The following is a 26893-nucleotide window of genomic DNA, read 5'->3' as shown; positions in this document are numbered from 1 at the left end:
CATTCCCTTTGTAAGGATTTTTCATTCCTGAAGTAAGATAATGTAAGAAGTTCAATTTTTAATCTCTTTTTTAGCAGAAATGGTTTAAAAACAGCTGCTTTTGAGCACTCTTACCATTTTCATTCTGTGACAGTGTCTTATCATAAGGAACCCATTAGGTTCCAATCCAAGGAGGCTACTCCCTATAATACCAAATAGCCTATGACAGGGAGGTGCTGCCCGAAAGTGGTACCTTTTTCAGGCTTCAGGTATATAAAAGAGTGGGGATTTCACAAGTTGAGGTATACGAAAGGGTAAGGAAATCTGTCAATTTTGGTATTTTATACAGACACACCTTGTGGCTGTATCTGGTAATGCTTGATGTTCTCCCAATTAATGGTACACAAAAGGGGTACTGGGCTAAGGGGTTGGACCCTGGGACAGTGCCTCCCCATGTAAAATTCCGTAGATTACCCTTTGCTGTTTTTGATTAGCAATAAATAAAAGCAAAACAAAAGTTAATTTTCACTCGCTCTCTTTTTATTTTGCACCACACATGGAAACAAATAAATTGCTTGGTCTGAATTGTTTTATTAATACACAGTGCATAAAAAAATTAAATTTTGACTAGACTCGATGAAAGTAATGGTTTCTTTAAATAGCAGACCACAGTATTCTATAAATAAATTATTCAAAGCCATACTGTTACTACTAAACTGCCACTGATGAACTGTAGACCTGTTTCCATGGTTGCCATACTCAGGCTTTCATTAGGGCCCAATCAATACACAATGTCGTGGGCCACGATGGGTGTAGTCCCAACAGGGGGACCCGTTTTAGATTAGAGGTATATAAAAGTGGGGTATCTCCTAGGCTGATGACGATTCCCTACTGCTTTACAGACTAAGGGAGTAACCGTCATTTAAGAAAAAAATTTGTCATCAAGTCAGAAATAAAAGCAAAACCAATCGGGACTTGCTCACATGTTTTCTCACAGTTCATGTCTGCTACATGTATTTGCTTTGAAATTTGACTGGTTTTGTGGATTTTCTGTGTCTGTTGTGATTGGCCCCAGAGTAACTGCTTCAGTTTTGATTTTATAACACTCAGCTGAAAACTGCACTAAAGGGTCCTTCCAACAGACACACCTTAAAAAGCTGAAAAGTTAGGAAACATTTCTCTATTATTAGCCAAAATTACCAGTTTCCTTCATGTACTACCAGGCACCACATGAAAGGGCTATATGTGAAAAATGGTACAGGTGTGGACCTCAGGACAGAACCTCCCCCACCTCATAAAATGAAGTTGAGTAGCTCCCCTCCCACAGGAAAAATCTCTCCTTGATAGATTCCATTTCCCAAAGTAGGAAGGTTTTGTTTGCTTTGGTAGATCATCATTGCACCATAGCATCACAACACATGGCTACATGTACACAATGTTCCTCAGTGACTGTTACATCCATCACTCACAGAAATCCTAAGGGAAAATTTCTAAAAATAATGATCACCGGTAAGTGTGAAAGAGCATAATATCACCCTTTCCACATGTTGGTTTCCATACAAATAAACACATTTCACTTTTTAAAAATATATAACACAGGGCCAAATGTTTAAATTCAATAAACTGTAACATTTACCTTAAGGATACCATGAAACTTTTTCAGGTTTAAAGGCACATCAGATTCAAGAATTTAAACATTTTAAAATGTTTTGCCCTGTACTATTTTATTTCTTAGGCTACTTAACAACACATTGTTGGCATCAGAATAAAATTTAAAAAAATAATGAAATGACCATATTTACACTGAGTAGGTATTTGAGTTTCAAGCTGGGCCTTCTACTTACACAGTACTTGTCTTAACTTTTACTACTAAATCTCATTTTGTTTTTGACATTGAGGCCCAGTTCAGATGTCATACTTCTGCCATGCTGAACTTGATTGCAGTTTGGTTCGGCTGTAGCATGGCAGGAAAACAACCCTGATTCATTTGTCATGCCAGAGTCAAACCAAATTCAGGATTTACTGATGCCCTGTAACAATTGTCTTCCTAACTTCCTGTGGGAACACAATCTTGCCAAAATACATTAACACAGGTTATGAATTTTGTTTGGTGCAACAAAAGCATGATGTTTGAATCGCTGCCATGCCAGAGTCGTGTAGCACGGCAGAGCTTGTCAAACTTAATTGCTCACTGTACTTAATTCAAAAGTTTGATTCAGGCGCCGTGCTTCTGCTTTGCTTTTGTCGAACTTAATTCCTGAATTTAGTTTGGCATGGCAGAAGGACAATGTCTGAACTGAGCCTGAGGATTGCAAATGTGGTGCAACTAAACAATAAAGAAACTGCTCGGGCATTTTCACGTTTGATTAAATATTGCTTGCTTCAACTGAATTTTATGATGTTTGGAGAATTTGTTCAGCATTTCCTTTGTAAATTAGAATTTTTTGAAATTGCAAACCTTGAGGGGCAACAAAATTTGGACATTTGGCCTACTTGCTCAACCTATTTGGCAGTTCTCAGAATAGCAAATTTGCATGTTGTCATCATTTGACTACTACTACCAGAATTCCTTTCGTTTTCTCTTTATTATTTAAATTTTGAAGCCCCAGTGGGGTTTAAATAACAATTACTCTAATTAGCATAAGAAACACAAAAAGTGAACACTTCTGGTAGTTGCAGTCAAATGACGCCATCAAATCGCCTGTTGTTACCATCCAACTATCTTGCAAGTACATAACAATAGTTGTAGCAGTTAAATCCCTGGGTTTATCAGAAGAATTGGTTACACTAACCAAAAATAATCTCAATAATAAGATGTATGACGGAGGAATTAATGTTACTTACGACTGACCTAAATATATTTAAAGTCAGCTGATTCCCCTCAGAGGAGCATGCAGGTGTACAGAATGAAACTAATTGGGAGATAAAAATCTTTATACAAATTATAGCAAAGAGCATTTCATTCTAATGTTGAGGAAGAAAATTGACAGTAAGCTTGCTGATTCTAAAAATATACCTCTTCTCTCCGGAAAAGCCCTTGGCACTGTGTACGTTATCAGTGTCTCAATAAGCTTTGAATGTACATGTCTCAAATTGTTTGATTTCCAAATGCCCCCTGTGCGAATAAATATTAAAGCCTGTGAAATTGAATAAATAATAGGACCAGCTGTCAATTTCAATTAAAAACTGTACGCAAAAGATTTTTATTCGCGTCTCCTACATTGTAAAGTGCCCATTGTTGAGTCTATGGAAATTACGAATTCTGGCTTATTCTTTCTTTATATGTTTGTGTTTGGTGCGGGCGGAATGATTGTATCAATCGCAAAGTAAACAGTATTTAACTTCAAATACCTCAACTACTTATAAGCTCAAACGGATCTCTAGTTTCGGCGTAAGTTTTAACAGATCCTCACCAGTTAAAGTTTCGCTGCACCATAGAATAAAATTTCTCATTAAGTGGATGAAAATATTCACGTAAACGCTTCAAAACCTCTTCGTGTACAGCAGGATGTTTTCGTCCTTTTGTCTCACCCATGCAGTGCGCTCTGCTCACAATTCCGCTGTTTGAGATTTTGCCCACAAAGCATGGAAATCCTTTGCTTTCGTTTAAGTAGAAGTTGTTCTCTGTAATGAAGGGTTTTATGTTGAGAAATCGTTCGACGAGTTTGATCTCCTTCGCGGGCCTTCTGATCAGTTCTTCTCCGCTCACAAAGTGAATTTGACTGAAAGGGAAGTATTTCAACCACAGCGCGAGGTGTTCGGCGTAACGCCCAAACGCGATTTTACTCCAGTCTTCGTCAACTTCACCATTATCTTTGATTGCCATTTCCTCAAAAGGCGGGTTGTCGGGTTTTCGTCCTAGCGACTGCGTATAATCCGATATAGCTCGTCGTGTTGGGTCGCGCACGATCACAATGAGTTTAACAGACTTGGACATTCGATACACTCTCTCCGGTACTGTTGGAGTAATGAAATAACTCGGTGATTTCTCGATTGTGACTTGACCCGGTAACGAAGTTGGCATTTGTTGGCGATACCACTCGAGCCCTTGCTCGTAATTTTCATCTCGATCGAAGAAATGAACTTCGCTGCTAGACGCTCGAATGCTCGGATGAATCTTTAAAATTTCCAGAAGCGCGCGCGTTCCTCCTTTCTTCACACCGATTATGATAGCATTTGGAAGTCGCTTCCTATTTTCTCCCTCCTCGAGGTCAAATTCAGAAACATCGCTATCTTCATCATCTTCATCATCTTCAACTTGACTGTCGAAATTCAACAACTGTTTCCGATCGCCTTGTTTTGATGCCGAAGACAGAGAATAATTCCCTTTCTTGTCAACGCCTTTGCTAGAGTACTTGTCGATGTGGGAGCCTCTCTGACCGCGACGACCAACATCTTCCGGAGTTTTGCGTTTGGTTTCTTCTTCGAAAAATTTCGACGGAATCTTCTGCTCTCGACTGGAGGTATCGATCGGATTTGATGTTGTTTTGAAATCCGACGACGCTACCGAAGACACGTGTTCTAGATTCGAACTTTGTCGAGCAGTCCGGCTCGTTGTCCGTGACTTGACATCAGACGAAATTGTCGGTTTCTTGTCCAAATTTTTCAAACTATTTAGATGGGGAACCTTCAGCGTGCGGTTGTTTCTAGAGGTGTTACCGTAAAGTACATACGTTAAAATCGCTGAAAACACAAGAAGTAGAATAAAAAGGCGCTTGCTCCTGGAAGAAAGCTTGTCTAGGAACGACTTGCCGCGTTTGCATATCATGAGCTTTTCTCATGTCCTCTGTTGTTCAGCCAGCTTCCAACTTTAACAAGCTTTTAAATTTAAGCATCAAAACAAGACCATCAGTTCGCCAGCAAAGATTTTAGCGATAGCATACTCGCAAACCGTTCGTTGCGATTTTCTGAAGCGTATGTAAATAGCTTGATAGTACCAGCGATGTGATTGGGTAATGGGACAATGCTTGTCATCGCCTCGGCTATCATAGGCCCAGCATCTCAATCAGCGCTTGATCAGCGCTTTATATTGGCCGGGAGAAATATATTTACCTGATAATTACTTTAATTTATATGCATATTGTGTAATAAATGGCAGATATATTTAATAGTGGGGATATTAGCTGACAAAAGCCATCTTTTGCCCTGAATTTGATGCCCCAATTTCAGCGGAATCTCCCGCTGTAAAGGTACGTAAGTAGAAAGCGGAAAGGGGGAAAAAGAAGTGATCGTACAGTATTTGTTTTCAGTGAATCCTTTGATAAATCCGCGGGGAGCTTGTTTTTTCGAGTATCCGACCTCCAGGTCGAGGACTTTAATACTAAAAAATAGAACTGTTCGGGAGTCGGAGGGGGTTGTTGTCGCTGGAGTGGACTGGAGTGGTGGCTCAACGAAATGTTGCGCTCCTACTTACGTTATTACCCATGTAAGCACTTTCAATATTTGCTTAGCCTCGTGATCAAAGGTCTGTTTTCACTTATATTCCTCTGTCTTTGTAGCGCGCATGAAGATTGCAATACCAGTGACGTCAAAGAAGGGAAAACTAAGCGCGTACAGGAGCCCATGACCTCCTGGCGTGTTTGGTATCCTGCTTCCTTCTTGTCTAATTCATGCCCAACAAAATGAAAATGTAAAGACTCTCTAATAACCTCTCATCCTATTAAGCCGTCGGCGCCGCGCACACCTATATCAGTGCGGTTCGTCAATATATTCTCAAATGACGAAAAATGTCTCTCGCACAAGGAATTTAAAGAAGAACTTAGGGCCTGATTACATGGCGAATTTCAGCCTGGTTAGCCGGGCTGAAATTTCAGCCCGGTTTCTGAAACGAATTCTCATGAAATCAAATTGGCGATTACATGAAGGAGGATTCAGCCCGGGCTGAAAAGTCTGAAAAAATCCCATGTAATCGAAACGGAATTTCAGCCCGGGCTGAAAAGCAGGAAATAAGATGGCTGCCGCTACCAAGTAGAAGCGATCTCAGTGGAATAAAGGCGATAAAATAGAGAATCTCTCCAATTTCAAAGCTTAGATGGAATATAAGAACATCGAGACAAGGTTAAACAGAACGAGGCTGTCAGGGAAGCCATGAACTCGGCAAGCTTGAGGACATATTTTCTTTCTATGCAAGTACGTCTTTCTGGCTGAGAGACAGGTTTCGTTTCAGTTCCATCATCATTGTAGGGTGTTACTATCCTAAAAAGTTAAAAATTGAGCGCCAACAAAAGGTCAAACTACGAGAGAAGCAATGCGCCTATTTTCACGATTCGTGTTCTCGGCGCCATTTTGATTCTCTGGAGACTTTTCGCACACAATTTCATATTTGGCGCCGAGGCTAATATTTCAGCCTGGGCTGAAATTCGTTATGTAATCGCAACAAAATTTCAGCCCCCCTAGCCGAGCTGAAATTTCAGCCCGGGCTGAAATTCGCCATGTAATCAGGCCCTTAGCCGGGCTGAAATTTCAGCCCGGCTTCTGAAACAAATTCTCATGAAATCAAATTGGTGATTACATGAAGAAGGATTCAACCCGGGCCGCAATTCAGCCCGGGCTGAAAATCCTAGCCCGGTTTTTCACGGGCTAGGATTTTCAGCCCGGGCAAACGGACTGAAAAGTCTGAGGAAAAAAGGCCCATGTAATCGAAACGGAATTTCAGCCCGGGCTGAAATGCAGGAAATAAGATGGCTGCCGTTACGACGTAGAAGCGATCTCAGTGGAATAAAGGCGATAAAATGGAGAATCTCTCTAATTTCAAAGCTTAGATGGAATATAAGAACATCGAGACAAGGTTAAACAGCACGAGGCTGCCAGGGAAGCCATGAACTCGGCAAGCTTGAGGACATTTTCTTTCTATAAAAGTACGTCTTTCTGGCTGAGAGACAGGTTTCGTTTCAGTTCCATCATCATTGTAGGGTGTTACTATCCCAAAAAGTTAAAAACTGAGCGCCAATAAAAGGTCAAACTACAAAAGAAGCAATGCGCCTGTTTTCACGTTTCGTGTTCTCGGCGCCATTTTGATTCTCTGGAGACTTTTCGCTCACAATTTCATATTTGGCGCCGAGGCCAATATTTCAGCCCAGGCTGAAATTCGTTATGTAATCGCAACAAAATTTCAGGCCCCCTAGCCGGGCTGAAATTCGCCATGTAATCAGGCTCTTAGAGTCACGATATGTGGCAATTTATCGCTCAATAGACCCTTTTCATAAATGGCTGTCCATTTAAAATCCTTTTGTAGACTTTGTATGCATTTAAATTAGGCTCATAAATTTAACACTTACTAAAGAATTTTTTTATGGCAGCCCTGAAGTTTATGAAAAGGGTCCAAACAGGTCTATTTTTTTCATGTCCAACAAAAAAAGTCTTGTTCAGGTTCATTCAGTTGCCTTAGGCCCCCTATACAGGTGCAAATTTACCTCTGTAAACGGAGTTCTTTTTATGGTGCGCTTAGGCCTTTCGTCCATGCGCCAACGAGCTAAACGTATACGCGGAGGCGAATATCAGTTTCGTAAACGCTTTCCAAAGTGCATCATGGCTTTATTAAAGGGCAATCAACCATCGCACAGCTCTTACATGTCTTAGGCACTGTCCACCGTATAACTAGAGCAATTGACCGAGGATTTCAGACTGACATAGCTTTTTTAGACTTTAATTCAAAGGCGTTTGATTCGGTATTGTATGCCTATCTGATTAGCAAATTGACCAATCTGGAATAAAAGGTCCTCTACTGAAGTGGTCCACCAGCTATCTATGGAAAGGATGCAGGGTGTGGTAATAGATGGAAAAAGCTCAAGGTGGTTTCCAATTCGGCTCAGGAGTCCCACAGGGTTCTCCTCCTTGGTGCTCCTTTGTTTGTTTTATATGCTTTGTCTCAGTGAAGCGTTTTGGTATTACTTGCTGACGATGCCGACTGCCCCTGGGGAAGGGGTCATATAAAAAGAACGGGGCTGCTCGTCGGACATTTAAAAAAAAAAAAAAACCCAAAGAGGAACCAAGATCCTGTTTTGTGGGCGTGGCTTTATTTTTTTTTTTCATCCCTAAGAGATACCAATTCTAAAACAACACATAATCTCCTGTCATATTTTCTTGGCTCAATACCCTAAAAGGAATGCTACAAAAGCAAAACCCGACACAACGTAGAATGATTTTTTGAAGGTGTACTATATTTCGGCTGGCCAAACCAGCCTTCTTCAGGTACAATGGAAGATTTTACATTGGTGCGTGTTTTTATGTAGCCGATATTTACGTAATACCGGAAATACGCAAAAGTAATTGATAGTGTAAATTGAAGATAAGCATACGGTAAAATAAAATAACATGATAAAAGAACATAATAAAAGAAAACAAATGGAAACAATTAATATGTTTCTTCGCGGATGTTCAGACCATTAGGATCAATTGTTCTGCCTTTTTGAATTAAAAAAGCTTCCCTGGCCTTACGGATAGAGTCTCGGTTAGAAACGACTTTTTCGATGGGGATTAATTGCATCGTTCCGGTTGCTTGCTTAAACATTTTATAGTCACCCTGAAAGGTACCACAAAAGTTCCCGCTGTGGACCCTTTGAGGCTGAACATCCTAACAGGTACCAAAACTGCTTTTTTAACCCCTAAAAAATACGACGAGCAGCCCCGTCCTTTAAATATGGGATTCACCCCCCCCCCCCCCCCCCAAGGCCACGTGCCTCCGCACTATAAGCTCCGCTAGTGACTGCGCATTATTATTAGCTCTTATTAACCGAGCTGGAGGTCTGTATGGGAGAATCTTGACCGAGGTCGTAAGTGCAGACCGAACCCAGTGATGTCTGTACACACGGCCGAGGTCAAGATTCTCCTATACAGACCGACTTAGCTCGGTTAATAAGATGTTTATTATATGGCAAAGAAGAAAACTTTAATTCGTGTAATGTAACTGGTTTGCTGACATTTTGCTTGCGAACGGCGATGAGCTTAACTTAAACCTGCCGAAATTTGCTCGTTCTCTTTACTTTTTCTTTGTCATCAGGCTTTTTGGCACTTCCATAAATGATTGAGATGAAAATAAAAGAAAATGATGAACATTTTTTGTATTTTAGTTTGCTACTTTTTCAACGCAAAATGAAACCGGTCTAGATGCTGGTCTAGATGGGAAAATCTAGACCGCGGTCAATATCGATTTCAGCCAATCAAATTCGTGAATTTGGTAGTTCCCAGTTCTTGTGAGACACAGCCATATAGTAATTAGCTCTTATTAACCGAGCTGGAGGTCTGTATGGGAGAATCTTGACCGAGGTCGTGAGTACAGACCGAACGTAGTGAGGTCTGTACACAAGACCGAGGTCAAGATTCTCCCATACAGACCGACTTAGCTCGGTTAATAAAATGTTTATTATATGGCAAAGAAAAAAACTTTAATTCGTTTAATGTACCTGGTGGGCTGACATTTTGCTCGCGAACGGCGATGAACTTAACTTAAACCTGCCGAAATTTGCTCGTTCTCTTTACTTTTTTTTTTGTCATCAGGCTTTTTGGCACTTCCATAAATGATTGAGAAGAAAATAAAAGAAAATGATGAACATTTTTGTATTTTAGTTTGCTACTTTTTCAACGCAAAATGAGACCGCTCTAGCTGCCGGTCTAGATGGGAAAATCTAGACCGCGGTCAATATCGATTTCAGCCAATCAAATTCGTGAATTCGGTAGTTCCCAGTCCTTGTGAGACGCAGTCATATAATAAAAAGGGATATTAATAACCTGGCTGAATGGAGTAATACCTGGAAGCTGACCTTCAATGCAGATAAATGCTCGATGACTACATGAGAGTGAAAACTCTGACGAGAGTGGACAATCAGCGTAACCTTGGAGTTCTTAATTATCACTTGCGATGCTCGATTTATAGTGAGCACGTATTTACACAGGTGCTACGATTCATTCGACGAACCATTAGCCGAAGCGACCAACTTTGAGATCTCTTTACGTAACGCTCCTGCGTTCTCACCTTGATTATGCCTTCGAAATCTGGAGCCCGAAGTCCGTCACCCTGATGAAACTAACAGAGGGAGTCCAACGAGGAGCGACGCGGATTCTCCTTCCAGAGCTAAGCTACAACGAGCAACGCCTTTGAACGATTAGATCTTCTTACACTGGCGTACCGAAGAGAGGTTAAAGACCTCACAATATTCTACAAATTCAAATGTGGATGCTACAATTGCACATTTGACTCATATTATGAATTTTGCTTGGATAAAGGACTAAGGTCCTATTCGAGTAATAAACTGAAATTAAACCCAGTAAGAACTAAGCTTTTTAAGGACATTTTTTAAAATAGAATTCCTTATCTATGGAATAACTTTCCCGAAGGGTTTAGGACTGATAATCTTAGCCTGTCATGCTTGAAGGGTAGAGACGATGCAGAGACTTTCATAAATGCCAGAACTTTGATCCTGACTGCCCAAATGTTACTTGAACGTAATAGTAGCCCTTTGATGTTAAATTAACACTGTATTTAAACAGCGTTTTTCGTTGTTTTAATTTGTTGTTATATATTTTGCTTGGACTAGCACGTATAGTTCCAATGTTGCTTTCTAGTCCTTCCTCGCTACTTTTCTTCTTTCTATTTTGTGATTTATAATTTATTGCTTGTATGTTTTCCAAACGAGCAAAAAGACGAAGAACTTCTCTGAAAGTCTAATGTTCATCTAGCCCCCACTAACACCACCTACACAACCTATAACATTTTTGTTCGTTTTCTTGTTTTTTTTTTTTTTTTATTCTGGCAAAGATTAACTCTAGACGTGATCCGCTACCAATTTAAATTAAAATGCCCTCCGTACACGTCAATTGATACGTGAAAATGTAAAGTAAATAATTCGAAATTCGTCAGGAAGATGGTTCTTAATCCGTCTTAATCTTTCTCACTCTTGTATTAGCCATGCACCCTTGTTCCTTTATCGGCTCATATTACCTCCTTTTTTGCTATCTCAATATGCTGTTTTTGAGGATTCTTCTCACTTGAAGATAATTTCATGCCTGTCAGATACCATCAGTTCACAACCACTCACACGTGTACAATACAGTGACAATTGCTTTCGTCAGTTTTTCATTTGAATTTCTTGGCAAACTCCGTAATTGCATTGAGCTTTTAACACTGACAGGAGGCAATTTCCGACCGAGAAAACATAGTTAGAATCATAATTGATTAACAATACCACAATAACATTTGTCAGAAATGCAATGATAGCACATGATAATGAATCAAGTTCCTTTACATGCATGGCATTAGTAGTTATGTTTCAAATCAACTGCTTAGCATACCGTAAAGAGTTGACGATTTGAGCCAAAATGTTCACTTCGGAAATATGTATTTTGTTAGTATTTACAACCTGTTTAGCCCATTTTACTTCAATTTTGTTTTATAGTAATTTGAAATTGTGACTTACCGTGATATTTTATATTCGAAGCGCGAATAGTTCTTCGCAAATATTACAAATGCGAAACGTAACAGTGCGTCATTGAAACTGTCGCAAAACGTCCTCTCTTACCTTCTTCACGTTCAATTTGAAAGTGCATACGTACATCTTTGTCTTAAAAACAGTATTGAAGCTTTTACCTTATGTACACAAACGTAATGAGATAGAATTAATGGAGTTACTTAGATAACCGTGATGAGCTGGCAGGTGGTACAGTTTTATGCTTTGGTTCAGCTCTTGGTGGGCAACTGAAGTGGGCAGGGTAGCTGAAACTAGCTTAAACTCCATCAATCAAATTAGTCATAATACGTGACTAGCCTTATATGTCCGACCTCGGTTTCAGCTTTTCAAAAGAAGGAAGAACCACTAAGCTAAAGGTAAAAAACATTTTGGTATTCAGTTGCGGTTTATAATTCCGTTTTCTACTGAAGAACCTTTCAATATTAGAGCTGACCTTCAAGTGTCATTCGACGCAAGACTGCCAGATTCACTGGTCTCCGGAAGATAAAAGTTGTGCGCCTTTTGTGTATGGATTGATTTCTTTTTTCGGCTGGAATGAGCAACGCAACCCGTAACGAGACGAACAGCCTTCTATGCCCAAGTTTACCGATCGAGATTACAAGTCTGCCTCACAGATCCACTCCCACGACACAGATCGTCACTCTTCTAGCATGTATTATAAACGGAATTTCCTGTCCGGTGGCGATAATGGAGAATCTATTGGTGTTCATGGTAGTTTTAAGGAAGCGAAATTTACGGACGGTCTTCAACACCTCTGTGCTTTGTCTAACATTTACAGATCTTCTAATTGCAATGTTTATTCAGCCCGCATTCATCGCTTATCAGACCGAGAAGTAAATAAGCGGCGCATACGCGTGCGTTCCGTACTTTATAAAGACTGTGTTTGAGTTTTGGTGTGTGGGTTTGTCGTTTGTGACCCTAGCGCTCATCACACTGGAGAGATATGTTGCCGTGTTCAAGCCGTTTCTGTATCGAGCCTCTGTTACACGGGTACGGGTAATGTTAGTCATAATCAGTGGGTGGCTGATATGGAGCTTGTTCAGCTTCAGTCTTCGATTTTCCTCGCTTGGAATGAAACTCAAAGCTTATTCAATTCTATCTTCCATCTTAATTACGTTTACTCTACTCGAAACCATCTTTGTCTACATTAAACTGTACAAAGTCACCAGAATCAAAGGCAGTTCCGTCAGTCACGCAAGCAACACTTCAGATCAAGACCAGAACAGAGCTATCGACGATCTTGAAAAGAAAGCGACCAAAACAATATTAATAATCACTGGAGCGTTCTTCCTCTGTTTCATGCCGACTCTATGCGCATCGATCGTGCACCAGGCCGCCGCGGTAAGGGATGAAATCATGTTACACGTGATCTATCCTGTGGCTAAGTGTGCACTGTTTCTAACAGCTCTTGTAAACCGCGCCATTTATGTATGGAGAAATGCTTCCGTCCGAAGCAGTTTAAAAGAATTTACAAAGTTCACCAGCAACTAGTCTAGGGAGATAACAACAATAACGACCACAAAACCTTTATTAAAGTGTCTTGGGGTATTTAGCATTACTGCTAATTGGGGAATGAATAAATGAAAGACTTCATTTGAATTTCAATGGTATTTAGCTTTAAAAAAAAACTAATTGGAAACACTATTTACAACAGAAAGGAAGTATAAACGTGGAAAGAAATAAGTACATATGTAGAAAATGTACAAATATTTTAAAAATGAATCCTACAAATTATTACAGTACAATTAACTACATTATTTGGAATATTTGGAATTCTTGAAAAAAAATGCGACCCAAACAATATTAGTAATCAGTGGAGCGTTTTTCCTCTGTTTCATGCAGATTGCAAAGATAGTTGCTTTCGTTACGTTTTAAAACACGTTAATTTGAGGGATTCTTCATGTCACTCAAGTGTGGTGAAAATTTGAGGATAAGGTCTAGTCGCCCTATTTATTATCTTTATGCGAAATTTTACTAACATTCACAAGATAGAACGATTGCTTAATGTGAAATTTGTTGGGGCATTACCGTGATCTTTTGTCGGTGTCGAGAGACTGGAAATTTACTAAGTTAAGTCCATACATGTCAATAAATCATTCAAAGTTTTAACAGCCTTTTGTTGTTTTTGAAAGAGTTTTTGTGGTGCGAGAGACATTGTGACTTTTATACCTTCTCAGGTAGCTAAAATAGACCATTTTCGTATTCTCCGTAATGGACTGGGACTAGGCGGCAACTGAAGCCAACTGTGGGAAGTCTTTTCAGATGTACTTCACATTAATCTCTTTTCAGTTGCCATAGGTATTGTGTGCTCTTCTTATATTAATGTTTTGTATTCATATATAACTTAAATTATTTTAGACTTCCTTCATAGCATAGAAATAGCGTTTTCCCTCTTCTTTTTCTTCTTCTTGTGTGTGCATTTGTGCTCAAGTTTTCTTGCTGACCTGTATTTTATTTCTATTTAATGCTGATGTTAACTGGCTGCCTGGCTCCGCTAGCCCCTATGGTTATTCCAGGCAGCTAGTACTCAAATTTTTACTTTTAATATTTTCATTGAAATTGTAATTTTTTCTTTAGCAAGAGTGAGTACAAATAAAGATTAATTATTATTTAATGATATTCTCCCGCATGAACTTCCATTGCGAACAACGTGTAGTTCCAGACCCATACCGAGAATACGAAAATGGCCGCAAGTCTTACCATAGTAGCTAGTTTTGTGGGCTCGTAATACGTACAGACCGGAATGCGTTAGTGCTATCTACGTATTGCAACCATTACAAGCCTATGATGGCTAGCATTGTAGGCATGAAAAGCGTAAGAGGTTAGAAGCATACAGAGCAGTAAACACGCATTTTTATGCCCGTGATAAATCAGCTAGCGTCATAGCTAGGTATGTAATGCTTGAGAGGCCCTGAGCTATAAAATAATACTTTGCACGCATTTCATGCCTATGACACTCCATAAATAACCAGCTAGCACAGTAGGCACGTAATGCGTGCAGAGAGGAGGGCTAAATATGTAGCACTTCGCATACATTAGAGGTCTAAGATATGCATGTCATAGGAGTGTGATGCCGCGTGCGAGGCCTGAGCCATAAAGAGCACTGAAGATATATCAGGCCTACGATACCGCGCAATAATCAGCTGCATCATAGGCACGTAATGCGTGCAGATGGTAGAGATGATGATGATGATGATGATGATGATGATGATGATGATGATAGTAATAATGTTAATAACAGATACACAGCTCTTTACACGGTTTACATTCCTGTAATGCAATATAATGGTTCTTTTTTTTTTTCTGCAACTTCCATCAAACATCCAAAAGACTTTTATTGTGCAAACTTGCGCGAAGCCTTTTCAGTGTTACACCAGGAGTACATGCTCAGGATGTGCTCGTTCATGTGCGTGGTTCACTATTTGACGCAGATGTTGTTAGGCGACATCTCGTTTCCTTGTGATCGTGTCATTTCCATTTAAAAATAACAGCTAAAAATGGGTCCACCCCTCTAGGGTGCAAAGAAAATCTATGTTTCAGCTAGCCCCTTGGGCGGGCTGTAACTAGTATGTACAAACGCACCACGCGGTCGCAATTTTTTGTGTGCGCATAGCTCTTAAGAGTGTGACGCTGTGTTATCTCTTGGGCAATTTCAGGCGAGAACAAGACCAAAGTTATAACAGGCCCTTGTGGGAACCGACAGCCGAATACTGAAGATGAATCTACTATTTTACCGTCAGACATCAGAGGCAACAACGGTATTATCTTGCTGTAATGATCGAATTCTGTTGACGGATATTCGACTTCTCCTTCAGTGGAGAGGCACAACAACACAATGAGTGAGCCTCAAGGCTCAGGTCATCTTCGTATTTTTTATATCAAAGAATCCTTAACAAAATAAGGGCTTTCCTCTGTTTGTTGGAAAACTTGAGATAACTGAAGTTGTCACTTTGTCAAAATTATTATGAGGGCTGGGATCCCAAGAGTGATTTCAAGCATTCGTCCTGGAGGATAGTAGTCCAAATTATGCATCAGTGGCCAGGAACAGATTCACCAAATGAAGTGAGGTGTAAGACGGAAGTATTCTTCGCCTGCAAACGAGGTCTTAGTTCCTTCAAACTCCTTCCCGCTTCTCTGTTTCGCCAAACGTAAATCACAGGATCCAGAACAGCGTTCATGAAGGCAGCTGCCTCAGCGAAAGGAAATATGCCATGGATTAGAAGATTCATAGAGATGAGTGACAACGCCTGCACAATGTTCAAACAGAAAGAAGGTACAAAGCTTATCATTTGTACTCCGATGATTAAGCCCACAAGAAACCTAGGGCTCACATTGCCAAGTTTGGCCTTCTCCCAGACATTCACCATCAATCGATTTTGGTTGACGTATCCTAGAGAACACGTGACCCCAGAACGATTGACCGTGGCGAAATATCGAGACCTAGGAACAAGGCGCACGTTCACAGTCTAACTAATAGTGACGAGTTGGTGTGCCTGTGTTACCTACAGGGAGCTCTCTGAGTCTTTTTTATTTAATTTTGTTTTGAGAATTTGTGTGTGGGGGGGGGGAGGGGGGTTGGGGGTCGGAGGGAGAGGAGTTGGGCTGCATTCAACCGTTTATCATAATATGCATTTAGGCATCGAAATATTCCAAAAGCATGTGAGTGTTTTAATTTGAGGGAGTTAAATCAGCCTTTCTCTTTATTGAGGCTCCATTATATATAAAGGGGTTGGGGTGGGGTCGTTTGAGTATCCAACGTCCCTTTAATTTTTGGCCTGAATATCACACACATGTATAATGAGGGTTCTGGCACAGCACTCACGCAACACAGTGCAAGCGTAACGCTACTCCTCATCTGAAGATTCGGAGTAGCGTTACGCTTGCACTGTGTTGCGTTCGCTTGTGTCCAGAACCTTCATTATACATGTGTGTGTGTAACGCAACAGCACAGCAGTAAAATTTGGCGAAATAACGGGTCCAGCGAAGCTGCAACGTCTGTAATCAATATGCGCGGATGTGCCCTTCACTAGTATATACAAAAATGTGCCAGAGTTTTTTCCATATTGGAGAAGTGCATGCACAGTGTATACGTCGACATGGCTGCCGCAAGATATTTGTCTGATGTTCTGCAAACAAGCAACTGTCAACTTTGTGAGGCCATTCAAAACCTCCCTCCAGAGCTTCGTGAGATAATTTTAAAGAAGTATCTCGCCACAAAAATGAGAGAAAAAAAGGAAATGGGCTGGGACGAGGTACATGACGAGATTGAAGAGGCACCCATCTGCGAAAAACGATCAAGAATTGTGAAGGTCATGTTTTGCAGTAAATGCGACTCCTGTGGCCTAAAAGACCTCTGTTACGAGTGTTATAAAAATGGAGAAAAACACTATCTCGGCTACACCGTGTATGACGAGAACGAATACGCCGAAATCTTTAAGAAATTTTACTGAGAGGCGACCAGTGTCACAAAAAAGGGGGAGGTGGAAAACCTTTTTTAGCCAGTCAAGGCAACTATAACAAAACAAAATGTCGGCGGTCTCTGTTTTCAGATGGTGTCTTCAACAAAGTTTGAAATCGTAGAAGACATTCCCTGTTTCCACTGCCAATTTAGCGCCAAGATTCAAGATGAAGTTTGTTTTTCCCCTTTTCTCCATTGCATAAAACAACGAAGCCGGCGCTCACACCAAAAAGGTTGAACCGTTCTCTTTTTCGAGTTTTAACACAACCGAAGGTCCGTATTTGTTCCGGCCTTGGTTGCACAATGCAAGGACTCTGTACTCACCCACCTCAATATCACGCCATCTGAGCGTTTCTTCTGGCTCTTGAAAGTCTTCGAGAGATGGCCAGTCGCGCTTGTCGGGTGGAGGTGTGTCAACAACATCGAAAGCTTGTCCACGATCCATCGTAGAATACCAAATATACGCATCTCTTCAACATGAAATTCACATAGCATTATCTGCCTCAAGCATAGCAGCAACTACCTCGCGCGTAATATCGCGAGCCTCTTTTTGCCACTCAGGTGTGAAATACTCGTGGGCGACAAGCGCGACCAAGTGGAAGAAGACAATCATGTTTTTATAACATGCAAACAAAACCGTCTGTTTCTAAAAGTCAGTTCGAAGCGGGAGGGTTCATGATTTTTTTTATCATTTCTTCTTCAACTCTGCCCCGGATGTCATTCTCCATTTTCTTGACATCAACCTCGGTAAGCCCTCTCTTTGATGGTTGGCGAAGCATCCTTGCACGGACCTGATCTTTCAGAAAGTTATACTGCTGAAACTCGGAAAGGATGGTGTCGAACTCATGCGAAGACACCTCGTTGTTGTTCAAAGCGTTGGAGAGCAGTCTGTTGACGGTATCCCGCTTGGCAACGGCGAGCGTGGTAATCTCTTGATGTTTCTTTATTTTCGAGTCGAGCTTTTTGCTGGCGATTATCAGCCCCGACGAAACGAGAGTGAAGCATCCACCAGCGCCGCCAAGAGGAATGGCTGCAGGCAGGCCAACCACAGACAGAGCGGAGCCAAAACTTGCGCTGGAAAACGCTGCCGAGAGAACGCTGGAGTCGGCGGCGCCCCAAAATATTGGAGCGCCGAAATGAAAGAAGCGCTTGGTTTGGGAGACAGCGGAGGTTTTCCTTACCAGCTGTCGCCACTTGGTTCAAAAGTTTCCCTGCCAATCCCTGCGGTACCTTTCGACGGCAAAGCGCCAAGCTTGAAGAAAATATTCGACGATGCAATCCAAATATACGTCACGCCTGACCAATATTTCACAACGAAATTCAGAGAAATATTTCAAGACACCAAACTCAAACACACGTCTGGAACCGAATCAAAACACTGGTTAGGAGGGTCTGACATGAAATATTGGCCGCAGCAGCTCAACTTCGCGGTTTTCTGTGCGACACAGGGGTGCGGAGTTTCTCGCGAAATCTTTGACAGCGGGATGAATCTACCCCCGCAGATAAGAGCTTTTTATATCTTCCACGTGTATTTCACGGTCAGGCGAATTTTGTTCCAGCTAGGAGGTGTTCAGAGCATAAGCGCTTTGCCTGGAGACCCGACGTTCGACCAGATGAATAATCATTATGACCTCGCTTCATACAAAAGGATATGCGGCGAGTTCGGCATAGACCCCTCAAGCGACTTTAGGTTTACTTCGGGTGGAAATAGTGGTTTGGGGGTGTTGTATGTTAAGCCTTGGGGGGAATCGCCAACAAAAACAGATTATAAGTATCCTGGGTGGAACAAGTTTAGCGACGATGGTGGAAAACTGATTAAGGGGGACCTTATTGAGTTTATACGGCCTGATCTTTTTGGAGATCGGCAGTTCGACTGGTTTGCACCCAACACCGCGAATGGTTTGACGCAGGCGGGCTTGTCGAGAATCAACCAGTCAATCGAGGCTTTCGTTTACTGCGTCCTAGGCGCGCAAGTCAACGTCCGCAGCAGTATTCTCGGCTCAGGTGGCAGGGCGAAAGAAGCCCAAAGCGAGTTCCTGGTGCTGATGGAAGACGCGATCAGACAGCCCGACTTGGCCGCGAGCGTGCAAAGGTACCAGCTCGCGGTGGATCAAGCGAAGGTCAGGCTCAATCTCGCTGTTGCCCCCATGGCCTGGCTCATGCCCGCGCAAATGATAATAAACACCGCAAGCACGATCGGTTACAACAACAAGCTGAAACAGGCGGTCTCCGGGATAAAACTTGGGGTAAACAACGAGGTAAACCGGGGACAAAAAAAGCTGGGCTCAAACCAATGGCAGGCGGCTCGTCAAAGATTAACCCTCCCAACAGCCATCCGTCCAACCCGATACACAAAGCCGCAACAGCCGAATCAAGGAAACCATCTTCGTCCGAAACTCAGCAAGCGCAGCCAACGGCGCAAAAAATTGAGCCCGAGGCTCCAGATAAAACATCGCAACATGAAATTAACAAAACGGAGGTAATTGTCGGTGTAGTCGGATTGTCGGCGTTGCTGTTCATGGCTTGGCAGTAAAGTTAACGCTGCTTCTTAAAATATTGTTCGAACAAAAAGGCCACCGCGGCAAGAATGAGCAGCCAGGTGTGCTCGGCCAGAAACCCGACGACTTGGCCGGCGGCTTTGAAAAGGAAGCTCACAATCGAGCCAATCAGCCCTGGCAGCAGAGAACCAAGTTTCGCGGCAATATCTTTGAGGCCATTTCCCAAAGCTTTGCCGGTGGCCTTCAAACCTCTGGTGAGGGCCCCTATGACAGCTCCGATTGTGACCCCGGCGGCGAGAAGAATAGTGGCCAATGTCACGCCATGTTTTTTGAAGATCTCTTTGACCCTTTCCAAGAGAGGCCGCCCCCTTTCCCTTTCCGCGATCTGAGTTTGCAAACGCGCGAGCTCCTCGTTTCTTTCTGCCACTCTGCCTTCTGCGGCTTCTTTTTCGGAGGGCGAGGCATTCTCATTTTGGATGATTGCCTGGTCTTCCTCGTTTTGGCGCTGTAGCTCGCTTTCCTGCTCTTTCAGCTCGTCCAGCGGTTTTGTTTGGTTTAGCCTTTCTTCGACGGTGTTTCTTTTGCTTTCTTTTGCCGCGAGGCTGGCTCTGAGTCTGTCGACCTTTGCTTGTTCTTCTTCTCTGTTTTTTGCTTGTTTTTCAAGCGCGGCCACCTCTTTTTTTTGCGTTTTCTAAATCTGTTCGTAAATTCTTTTGCAGTTGCTTCAGCCTGCGCAGTTCTGCTTCACTTTCAACATTGGAACCATACTCATCATGAAATGCATCAATCTTTGTTTGGTTTCTCTCTATTCGTTGCCTAAGCTCCTGCACCTCTTGTGAGGCTTTTGCCCTTTCCACGGCGAGCGTTTCTGCCTCTTTTAATTGCTTTTCAGCGTCTTTCAAATTTTGTCGGACGGTTCTTAGGACCTCATTTTCTTGATCAATAACTTCTTGTGTCATCGGGCCAAGAGAGTCTTTGATCTCTTTTGTAAGTTTTGGGTTTAGCTGTTGCTTGCCTGTCCTCTTTTCTTTGGTGAAGAGGTCATAAAGTTTTTTGCCAAAGCCCTTCATTTTGACTTGCAGTCGGCCGGAGTTCTTGTTGTATTCAGTTTCTAGATTTATTGCGCTTGCTTGAGGAAAAATCCTCGTTAAATTATTCCATGATCTTTGCTGTTCACCTTGCGCGCCTAACGAAGGGGTATCTTCCACCATGAAGGATGTCTCGGCATAAGAAGTGTCAGGAAGGCCGGACTGCTCGTGCTGCATAGTACGCATTTCCGTTTGTTCACCCCCGTGGTAGGGAGTTGATGCCGCGTCTGGGTCAAAAGGTTAGGTTCTGTTAACCTCTTGTCCGTTATCAGAATCATCGTGGTCAAGCCGATTGTCAAGGTTCGGGTCTTTGTAACCAAATTCGCCACCGCCTTCCGCCATAGCAATATATTTCAAGCCTGTTATTTTTTAAATTAGAAAATAATCGCCGGCGTATTATACAATGTCAGTTCCAGAGAACCTTCGCGCAACGTACAGCAAAAAAACATTACGCGCCATGCAGGCCGAGCGCGTGGTCAAGCGGATCACCTTTTCCCGCACTGAAGCCGAACCCGGCGACACGCTGTATGTTTCAGTGCCCAAGCTAAACGTGAACGAGGTTCTGGTGCCGGGCTCGCTAGCGCTTGTCTTTAACATCGACCTTTCTGGAGGGCACGCCAACGACTTCCTTGTCCAGAACGTCACGCGGGCGCTCGTTGACAGACTGCACGTGAGGTTCGGAGGCGCTACCCTGCAAGACACGGTTGGTTACGGCATCTACAAAATCTTTGATGACCTTTTCCTTTCGCAGGAAGAACGAGACAACAGGATTCTCGAAGGGATTCAGAGCGAGGATCTATGCAAGATCCGCTCAGACGCGGGAGACAAGAAAGACTCGGGCGTCGACGTTGAAAAAAAGCTGAATGATGTGTACGGGAGCAAGTACCGGATCAGGCTGGACCATCAGATCCTAACCGATCACGGCGTTTTCTACCCCCAGGCCCTTTACAACGACCTCGTATTCGAAGTAACCCTTGCTAAAGCTGAACATGTGGTCAAGGGCTCCCAGCTGAAATACAAGCTGACCAACCTCCAGCTCGAGTACGAAATGATCCGCAGCAAGACTCTGGCAGACGAGGCGCACAGCGTTTACTCCAGCGGAAAAGAGTTCGCCTATGACCACGTGATGCGTTCCAAAGTGGTGACCTTCAAAAAAGACACCGACACGAGGAAGAACATCAAAGTCGACGCCCAAAACAGGTCGCTAAAAGCCATCCTGCTACTTTTCATAGAGCCTTATGCTGATGGCGCCAGAGATTCAGAAAAATACGTCTTCCCGGATCTGACGAAAGTCAGCGTCACGATCAACGGCTCGCCCAACATGATTTACAACAACGGCGTCGAAGGCAAGGACATGTGGGAAGAGGCCCAACGCTTCTTCGTGAAGGAAAAAAATAAAACCGAGCACATGGATGCGACAAAGTTTTACACCGGAGATAATTTCGGGCTTCTGATTGATATGCGCTCCATGGCGGACCAAGAAATGCATGGAAGTGGCAAGCGCCTTGTGAACAGTACAGACGGCATCCAGCTGGAAATCGAGAGGAAAGCCGAAGGCTCAGGCAACTTGAACTGCCACGTATTCGTCATCGCCGACTACCAGTTCAACATTATGGACAGACAGCTGGAATCTGTACAGAATTGAATATGAACATGGACCCGAGCAAGATACCCTTCAACGCTCTCATCGTGGGGCCGACGAATTCAGGCAAATCGAGGTTCGTGGTGGACCAGCTCTACGGCCCTTTCCGCTTCAGGTTCGACTACATCGTGCTCATCTGCCCGACGTTCACGCACAACAAGACCTACCACCGGCTTGGCGAAAACGATCCAAGAATGGATGTGATCGTCTGCGACCAGCACGACGTGGAAATATGGTTGAAGCTCGTGAGATGGCTTTCCGAGGGCACCAACACGCTCATAATCCTCGACGACTGCGCGGCCTCCAAAGATGTGAAAGGGCGCACTGGCGAGCTGGTGAATCTCGCCTTTTCTGCCCGACATATGGGCATCAGCGTTTGGGCGCTGACCCAGAAGATGACCGGCATAACAGCTTCCTTCCGGGAGAACGTGGCGGCGATCGGAACAAAGGAGCAGGCCAAGCAGAACTTCACCAACACCGACTATGCCTTCAAACTCTACAACCAGGCGCATCCTGACGAACGAATGATACCCCCCAAGGAGCCCAAGTTCTCAGATTTCTATCAGCCAAGCGAGCAGCAGAAAAAGGGTGAACTCGCGTTCGTGGGCGCAGGCGCTCTCGCTCTGGGCTACGCGGCCTTCCGGTTCCTTTAAACTTTTTTACTCCTTACTTATATGGACGCCAAACTCACAAAGATATACTACGGCCCCGGGGGCTATTGGAAAGGAATCGCCGCGATCAAAAAATTAGCCGAGGCCGCCAAGGTACCTGAAGAAACCGCAAAAAAGTGGCTGATCAGGCAAGCGCTCTGGCAGATATTCCTCCCCGCGCCGAAGCGAATTCCTCGGCCGAAATTCGACGTTCCCACGCCCAACAAGGTCCATCAGGCGGACCTTCTTTTCCTGCCGCACGACAAGCTCCCTCGTGGCCGAAAAGTTTTCAAATATGCTCTCACCGTTGTCGACGTGGCCAGCCGCTACAAAGAGGCCGAACCCCTGACTTCGAAGAATTCTGATGAGGTCGCCCAGTCCTTTCAGAAGATTTACAAGCGCGAGCCTCTGAAATGGCCTGAAATGCTGCAGGTTGACCCCGAGCGCGAATTCATGGGCGCTGTCACAAAAGAGATGGACAAGCACAAAACCTTTATCCGGCGCGGGCGCGTTGACATTCACCGCGACCAGGCCATTGTTGAACGTTTCAACCGCACCCTGGCTGAGCGCTTGTTCGGGCACCAGTACGCCGTGGAAATGCGACTCCCTGAGGGCCAGCGGTCCACTGCCTGGATGAAAAGACTTCCAGAAGTTGTTTCGGCTTTGAACAACGAGGTCACAAGCCTTATCGGCAAGAAACCCGCCGTCGCCATCAAAGAGAAATCTGTTTATGCAAGGCCGTCGACACCTTACTCGAGGCCTGTTGAAAAAAACGAAAAAATACTCCCCTCTCTTGTCCAAGTTCGTTATCTCTACCAGCCCGGCGAGCTTGAAGGGGGCGTGAAAAGGGCCACGGATCCAATCTGGTCTTTGAAAGTTTTCGGCATTGAAAGATCTTTTTCCAAACCGGATCAACCCGTTCTCTACCATCTGCGCGACGGTCCCAAGCGCGGCTTTGTTCGTGAAGAGCTGCTGGTTGTCCCTCCGAACACACAGTTACCACCAGAGCAACTTTGAAACTTCGGCTTCCAACCCTATTAGTTCGTCATCTGTTAATGTTGACAAGATATCCATGTTGGTGTACCCGTAAGCTTCTGTATGGATACCATCATCACCTATCCATCGCTTTGAATCAAATGGCGAAAGCGAAATTTTGTTAAGATGCATGCCATAGATCTCGTGTCCCTCGCTTCGAAGAATGTTCATTCCATGCCATTGCTGCTTCGCACCGAAAAGCGTTTCCTTGTACTGTTCATGCGTTATTTGTTTCTTGACAACGCTCTTTTTCACGCTCTTCGCTTTTTTGATATTTTTTTCGTCCGCCTTCAAGATTTTCGGTCTCAGACCAACATACTCTGCGATGGGGGTTCCTGCACATTCGTCTTTCATTTTGCCCAAGACCTTTTTGTTTGTGTTCGAGTGGAGTGGATGCTCCTTCGGGTAGTCGCTCGTGTCGTAAAGGTCGGTCCATGTTGTTTTTCATGTCTTCGTAGACGTCTTCTGTTTCGATCAGAATCAGAAAGCTGTCGGTCTCCGTGTACAAGAGCTCGCACTTCGAGCCGTACTTCTTTTTAAGCTCGTTGTAAAAGAAGTCGTACATCAGGATCTTGCTGTTGTCAAGGATCGTCATCCCTGTGTAGACCGGCTTGTTGAGAAGCAGCTTGCTTTTTCGCATGTCTATCCCCGCCATGTCGTTTGAAAATAAAACATGCCTTGAGTACAAAGGGCTGGCGATCAGTTTCTTTATTTTGTCCGTCTCGTTGCTGCGCACTATTTTTATGTCAACGCGGCTACGTAGGTTTTCCATGGTTTTGCCGAAAACTGAGTTGTTCATGAGCTTGTAAAAGTTCTTTTCAAAGTCGCTCTTCGCTTTCTTCCTGAACTCTGTGTTCATCCGGATGTACGGCTCCATCCAGCATTCTTGTTCGAACTCCAGCACCCTCTGCACACGCTTCAGTTTCATTCCCTGCTTCAGATAAAACTGCAAGTTTCTGTAATGCACAACGTAGTTCTTTTTGTCATGAAGCGTTAGCAGCAGCTTCTTGCTGTCCGGGGGTTTCAGATCCAGGTCTTTCATCAACCCCTTTTGGTAGTCCGACATCCACTCCTTTTTTACGGCCTTTTTCTCCGGCGCCAGGGGATAGCTGTTGTGCTCCTCGTGTAGTTCTGCAGGGTATTCAAGATCGACCTCGAGAATACACCCATGTTTATCGTTCTCTTTCTTATTCAAGATATCCTCCAATGTGGGCATGACACGCTTCCATTTAAAATCTCTTATCGGGAGAGGCATGCTCATCGCCCATCCGTAAAGGTTGTTTGCGTCGAGATAGATGATGAATTTTTTTGGCTTGCTTGGGTCGTATCCCGGTACTAGCGGGTTGTTTGCCTTAACGTACCTATTGCTCACATGGAGATTCCGCCTCGCATTCCCCTTTCCACGAAGAGATGCATTTCGTAGTCTGTGAAGAGCTCAAGCTCGACCCCCGTCTTTTTCAGGAGCGCATCCCAAGAGAGGCCTGGCGACGTGTAATAATGCGCCGGATCTAACCCATACTGCTCAAGGCACAGGTTTCGGAAGTTCTCAAAAACATCCGCCAACAGCGCGACATCCGTTTTCACGTAAAGATCGTGGTAATCTCCCAGCGTTTTGCATTCAAAATACTCCCAGGCAGCCTGCGCGTGCGCGTGCGCGTACTCTTCGTCTGTTATGTGCTCGTCGTTCAGCTTGCTGAAAAACTTCTCTTTGTTCGGAAGCCTTGTCTCGCCGAATCTCCTCCATGAGTCCATGTACCCGTAAGGGTAGATCCCTTTTTTGAAAAGCAGGTCGCTGCCTTTTGAAATCGTTGATGTTATTTTCAATAACTCCTTCGGTGTAGCGCTTACAAGTGAATCAAGGCTTCCTTGCAAAAAGTTCAAGCTGTCGATGAAACGCAGACCTCCGACCGAAAATGTGATGTATTTCTCCATGTTGTTGGCGACGCATTTCACCTCTTTCTGCAGCTGCGACATCGCTTGCATCAAGTGGTGCGCGTCGTAGCCCCTCAGGTTGTGGAATACGACTGGTATTTGGTCCGTCTTGGGGTTAATTCGCAATTTCTTATTGCATTCGGCGTGCGCGGCTCAGCGGTACCTACCCGTTATGTGGCAATGGTCCTTTACCGCGTCTCTGAAGTTTTTCTGAAGTAAAGGTTTTTCACAGTACTTACAGTTTTCCTGTGATTTTGCTTCCAACCGGTCTTTTTCGTCTTCCAGTCTTTTTAACCTTTGAACGCCCCATTTCTGCTCTTTCTGTGCCATGTAGAAACATTTTTTGTGTCCTTGGCCCCAATAACTCCATTTTTCACCTTCACCAGCTTCTTCAACGTTCCAGATAGGCAAAGAATCCATGAATTCGTCTTTTATCAGAGTTTTGTTGCAAATGTGGCAATCAGTTGCTTTTTTGAAATTTTCCCAGTCCTTCCACGTCATAACAATCGGTTCTGGGGTGGCCAAACTCTCTCTTATTTTCTCCTCTTCCCGCAGAACGTCACTTAAAAACTTCCCCACCGCGTTTTCGCCCCTGTAAGTGTTCGAACCTACCACTTTACCATCGCTTCTCACAACAAGGTAAGAGTAACCGCATGCCTCGTGCCTTTCTGTCTTCTCTGTGTAGCTTGTTTGCATTCTCTCACGCTCACAGCCCAGAATCTTTCTGATAATTGCCTCAAAGTCCGCGTAAATAATGAAAGGCATCTTCATCTGTTTTTTGAAGTTTTGGAAGGAAAGTATGTTTTTCCCCTCTTCTGGCATCTCGATCCTTGTCGGCCTGTTGTTCACACCGTTGCAATATTTTTTGTGTTTCACTAGCAAGTCTTCTCTTGAGAGACCGGTTAAGCACAGCATACAAAAGTGCTTTGCGTTTCTGTTCTTGCTCTGATCGAATAGCAAAGCGCTTTCTCTTTTTACGCAACAGTAGTGCTGAATTTCCCCTGACTCGATTAACATCAGGTTTATCCGCGGCACATTCGCTTGTTTTTGGCTTATCCGGTGCACAATCACACAATCGTTTTCCCAGCCAAATACGTTAATTGCGAGTTTCGGGTTTTGTGCCTGTTTTACCGGTGTTGGGAAATCGAT

At 43.6% G+C, this 26893-nt stretch overlaps 2 protein-coding genes and 1 pseudogene across 2 annotated transcripts; 2 read left to right on the top strand and 1 right to left on the bottom strand.

The window, feature by feature from the left end:
- Positions 1-497: 497 nt before the first annotated feature.
- On the bottom strand, positions 498-4978 carry LOC145489731 (heparan sulfate glucosamine 3-O-sulfotransferase 1-like). The gene has a single exon (XM_081468763.1). The coding sequence runs from the start codon at positions 4745-4747 to the stop codon at positions 3389-3391; it is 1359 nt and encodes a 452-aa protein (XP_081324889.1). The 5' UTR covers positions 4748-4978; the 3' UTR covers positions 498-3388.
- A 5235-nt stretch (positions 4979-10213) lies between these two features.
- On the top strand, positions 10214-13109 carry LOC145490249 (beta-1 adrenergic receptor-like; annotated as a pseudogene).
- Positions 13110-20888: 7779 nt separating this feature from the next.
- Positions 20889-22130, top strand: LOC145489446 (uncharacterized). Its single transcript, XM_081468420.1, has one exon. It carries the CDS (start codon positions 20889-20891, stop codon positions 22128-22130), a length of 1242 nt encoding a protein of 413 aa, XP_081324546.1.
- The last annotated feature ends 4763 nt before the right edge of the window (positions 22131-26893 follow it).

This window comes from Orbicella franksi, chromosome 6, assembly GCF_964199315.1.
Source record: "Orbicella franksi chromosome 6, jaOrbFran1.1, whole genome shotgun sequence".
NCBI classification, from domain to species: Eukaryota; Metazoa; Cnidaria; class Anthozoa; order Scleractinia; family Merulinidae; genus Orbicella; species Orbicella franksi.
Note: the sequence above shows the minus strand (reverse complement) of the source record. Positions and strands in the feature narration are given on the sequence as shown.

What these genes read in the sequence shown, in the direction of transcription:
- LOC145489731 (XM_081468763.1), bottom strand. Translation starts at nt 4,747, where the DNA reads ATGATATGCAAACGCGGCAAGTCGTTCCTAGACAAGCTTTCTTCCAGG.
- LOC145489446 (XM_081468420.1), top strand. Translation starts at nt 20,889, where the DNA reads ATGTCAGTTCCAGAGAACCTTCGCGCAACGTACAGCAAAAAAACATTA.